Source organism: Aptenodytes forsteri, unplaced genomic scaffold, assembly GCF_000699145.1.
Source record: "Aptenodytes forsteri isolate BGI_AS27 unplaced genomic scaffold, ASM69914v1 Scaffold193, whole genome shotgun sequence".
NCBI classification, from domain to species: Eukaryota; Metazoa; Chordata; class Aves; order Sphenisciformes; family Spheniscidae; genus Aptenodytes; species Aptenodytes forsteri.
Window position 1 is genome coordinate 18,971,267 of NW_008795405.1, and position 4,338 is coordinate 18,975,604.

The 4,338-nt window shown below is 41.9% G+C and overlaps 1 protein-coding gene across 1 annotated transcript; it reads left to right on the forward strand.

Moving 5' to 3' along the window:
• Positions 1-624: 624 nt before the first annotated feature.
• ZBTB42 (zinc finger and BTB domain containing 42) lies at positions 625-3,778 on the forward strand. The gene is given in 2 exon segments (XM_009280894.2): positions 625-1,760; positions 1,762-3,778. Coding segments are annotated over 2 exon segments (1,428 nt in total). The 5' UTR covers positions 625-633; the 3' UTR covers positions 2,063-3,778.
• The last annotated feature ends 560 nt before the right edge of the window (positions 3,779-4,338 follow it).

Genomic DNA, 4,338 nt, shown 5'->3' on the forward strand with positions numbered 1-4,338 from the left:
GTTTTGTTGTGGATTCGGTGCTAACGACCGAGGATAAAGTTTAAATGTGCGTGTGTGTATGTGTGTGACATGGGTAATATGCTTTATTAAAAGATGCACCGAGTTAGCGTTGCAGGGAAAACAGCCTGGGAGTTTATGCTTTTTTTTTTGTGTGTGTGTGTGTGTGTGCTTTCCTCCTCTTGTGCGTGTGTGTATGTGTGTGACATGGGTAATATGCTTTATTAAAAGATGCACCGAGTTAGCGTTGCAGGGAAAACAGCCTGGGAGTTTATGCTTTTTTTTTTGTGTGTGTGTGTGTGTGTGCTTTCCTCCTCTTAATTTTATTAAAGTTCTTAGTGGGAGAAACAAAGCTTGGAGGGGCTGCTGCTTTACTAGCTTTTGTTTACTTACAATCAAGTTTTTCCTGTTTGGAGCAGGTGCGAAAGGATGAGAAGCATGTTGTGTTGGGTTTTTTTCTCTCCCCCCCACCCCTTAATAAAACTATTACAGACAATTAACAGTAAACGTTATCTCCAAGGCTGTTTCTTTGGCTTGTGTTACCAAAAAGCCGATCTGTTTGTTACAGCTGCTAGGAGGCTTTAGTTTACAGTAGCATTCAAGTTTTTCCTGTTTTGAACAGGTTATGAAGGAAGAATGGAGTTTCCAGACCATAGCCGCCAGTTGCTGCAGTGTCTGAGTCAGCAGCGTCACCAGGGCTTCCTGTGTGACTGTACTGTTTTAGTTGGAGAAGCTCAATTCAGAGCTCACAGAGCCGTTCTTGCCTCTTGCAGTATGTACTTCCATCTTTTCTACAGGGACCAGTTAGACAAAAGGGATATTGTGCATCTGAACAGTGACATTGTCACAGCCCCTGCCTTCAGCCTGCTGCTCGAATTCATGTATGAGGGAAAGCTGGAATTCAACAGTCTCCCGGTCGAAGATGTGCTGGCTGCGGCTAGCTACCTTCACATGTATGACATTGTGAAAGTCTGCAAGGGCAAGTTGAAAGATAAAGAATTATGTTCGGAAGAGAAGATTAATGATGAGGCGGCTAGTTTGGAGAAAGCGGAGCATTTTCTAGACGCCGGAGTGCCCCTGGTCCACGAGTTTGACCCAGGAAACAAACAAAAATTCAGCGTTGCAGAATACGAGAGAGCAGCAGGCAAAGAAAAGGTCAGCAGTCACCCTGCCTGGTCCTCTGATCATATAAGTGTCAGCTCTGTGCCGACAGAGGCAGAACCGTGTGCCGCAGCAGCTGGAAAAACAAAGGCTAATGTCAATAGTTCCACAGGACCTTTGTCCCAAAGGTCTGTTAACCATCCCCTGGCTTCGAGTGATGTGGACTGTGCGCTGGATTTGTCTTTCAAGCCCGTGCCGGGGAGAGATTCCTTACACCCCTCCTATGTCTTTGGACAGCTGGCTTCCGACAGCCAGCAGCAGGGTACCGAGCCACTTGTTAAAGATGAACAAGACTTGCTGTCAGATCAGGAGGACGGCGAAGCCAGGAGTCCGGAGAGTCAGCATTTTGGGAATTCAGCCAAAAGCCTAGTGACAGGGTTAGGACACATGTTCGCGGGGAATGGCAGCTCTCATGCCCGAGAGGAGGATGTAGATCAAGAGCGAGACGAGAGCGAGGACGACATGGATTCGTCGGACATCTCCTCCTCGGGCGTCCTCGTGCCTCCCGGGCATATCTGCATTTGCCCCCTCTGTAGCAAGGTGTTCCCGAGCCCGCACATCCTTCAGCTGCACCTGAGCTCTCACTTTCGCGACAAGGACGGCTCGGCGCCCCCTTTCCCCCGACGGGTCCGTCCCCACTTGTACCCTCTGCGGAAAGACTTTTTCTTGCATGTACACGTTAAAGAGGCACGAGAGGACTCACTCGGGGGAGAAGCCTTACACCTGCGGCCAGTGCGGAAAGAGCTTCCAGTATTCCCACAACCTCAGCCGCCACGCGGTGGTGCACACCAGGGAGAAACCCCACGGGTGCAAGTGGTGCGAGAGACGGTTCACGCAGTCTGGGGATTTGTACAGACATATCCGCAAATTTCATTGTGGCCTTGTAAAGTCCTTGGTTGTTTGAGATGCGTGATTTTTATTTTTTTTTTAACCCCCTCCCCCCCCCGCCCTTTTAAAACAAAACAGGAAAAAAAGGCAGCATCTGAATTTTAATTCTTTTTTTTCCTCCTTTCCTTTATTTTATTTTGGTGATATTCACTTCAGGTATATGTTCTTTAAAAGATGCAGAGGTAAACGCTCCAGAGGCCTTTCAATGCAGTCCTTCCACCTCTCCCCTTCCCCTGCCGCCCTCCCTTCCCAGCCCTGTCCTATAGGTCTTCTCTTGCGCACCCATGTTACATTATTAATCTGAACTGATCTAAGTAATTCTGCAATGATTTAGCATCTGTTTTCATGCTGGAAGTAACTTGCTTCGTGGTCAGGTTTTTTTTTTTGGTTTTGGTTTTTGTTTTTTTTTTAGGGTTTGCTTTTTTTTCTTTTTAATTTCGAAAAAATTATCAGCAAATTCCGGAGAAAAATTTGGATTCCATTAAGCTCCCCTGATGCTCTCTGCGTGTTGCATAGTAACATCTGAAGAGATGAACTATGATTTAAATACATTTCAGTGTAGAGAAACTTGTCTGCATATCGCAGAGTAAGCGGCCGTACTCTTATTTTATAGAGCTAGACAAGACCTTAAATTGGCCCCAGTTGCAAAGGGGGTTGAGGATTCCTGGCTGCGTCTTTGGTACTGGTCATTTTTTATTCTCTTTATTATATTAGAATAGTTCTGCAGTCGGTCCTAAAGTCTGAATGAGAAGTTTTTGCCTCGGGACTTGACTTAAATTTTCCCTTCCCACCCATCCTCGTCTGTGGGCTGACCTACTGAAAAGCTGCTTTTGAGCATAAAATGTGGACGGAAAAAACTCTTTCTGTCTGCAGCGTATTCACTCCCGAAATGCTGAAGGATGCGCACTAGGACATACAAAAAATCGTATGATACATGAATAACTCCCTTCCCATATCGACACCCAGGGGCTGATCCTGTCCCCCTTGCGGGGGGGACAGCAGCCCTAAAGCAGCTCCTGGGGTGTCTTAGTTCAAGGTAACTCGTACCACGTGTGTTAGGAGATGCCCTGCTATCTTGTCCGAAAAGTTTGCTGCTATGCTAAAATAGGCAGCTCAGAATTCTATTTTATTTTATTTTTTATGAAGTTGGTGATTCCCTCTTGGCCAAATTCTGTGCAATCGCCGGTATTTCAAAGGGGCAGTATGAAGATAAACTGCTGGAGGGAAAACATGGCCCGACTTTTTCCCCCCATGTCCTACCTTTTCGGGGGAGGTTTTTGGGGTCTTTTTCGGTGTTTTATTTTAGTTGGTTTGTAAACTGAGGCTGCCTGTAACTCTAACCAGTTTTACTCCAAATAACTCAATTACTTGCTTAATAGAGCATCCTCTGGTCTGTGCATGTCGGTAAATATCAGATTATTCCCTTCCAGTCAAATTACCCATTCAAGGTACATGTACACGGGACTGAAATATAATAATATCTGAGGGTTTTGAATGTCGTTCTGCTGCGTTGGCGTTGCTTCACCAGCTTTCCTGACACTCCTGGAGTTGTTTTGTGAAACTTAAGCGTTTATTTTAAAATGAATTTGAAGCACTGAGTGAGATTATTTTAAAAAGTTGTGCTTAAAATGCTGTATTTCATCTTATGAAGAAAAAATTTCCCAATGCCTTCCCCCTCTGGTCCAAAAACTGAGCACTACCTACATAAATAATATGGGATTGATTTTTTTTTTTTTTTGGGTGTTTTTTGTTTTTTTTTTTTTTTGGGTGTTTTTTGTTTTTTTTTTTTTTTGGGTGTTTTTTGTTTTTTTTTTTTTTTTGGGTGTTTTTTGTTTTTTTTTTTTTTTTTGGGTGTTTTTTGTTTTTTTTTTTTTTTGGGTGTTTTTTGTTTTTTTTTTTTTTTGGGTGTTTTTTGTTTTTTTTTTTTTTTGGGTGTTTTTTGTTTTTTTTTTTTTTTGGGTGTTTTTTGTTTTTTTTTTTTTTTTTTTGGGTGTTTTTTGTTTTTTTTTTTTTTTTGGGTGTTTTTTGTTTTTTTTTTTTTTTGGGTGTTTTTTGTTTTTTTTTTTTTTTTGGGTGTTTTTTGTTTTTTTTTTTTTTTGGGTGTTTTTTGTTTTTTTTTTTTTTTGGGTGTTTTTTGTTTTTTTTTTTTTTTGGGTGTTTTTTGTTTTTTTTTTTTTTTGGGTGTTTTTTGTTTTTTTTTTTTTTTTTTTGGGTGTTTTTTGTTTTTTTTTTTTTTTGGGTGTTTTTTGTTTTTTTTTTTTTTTGGGTGTTTTTTGTTTTTTTTTTTTTTTG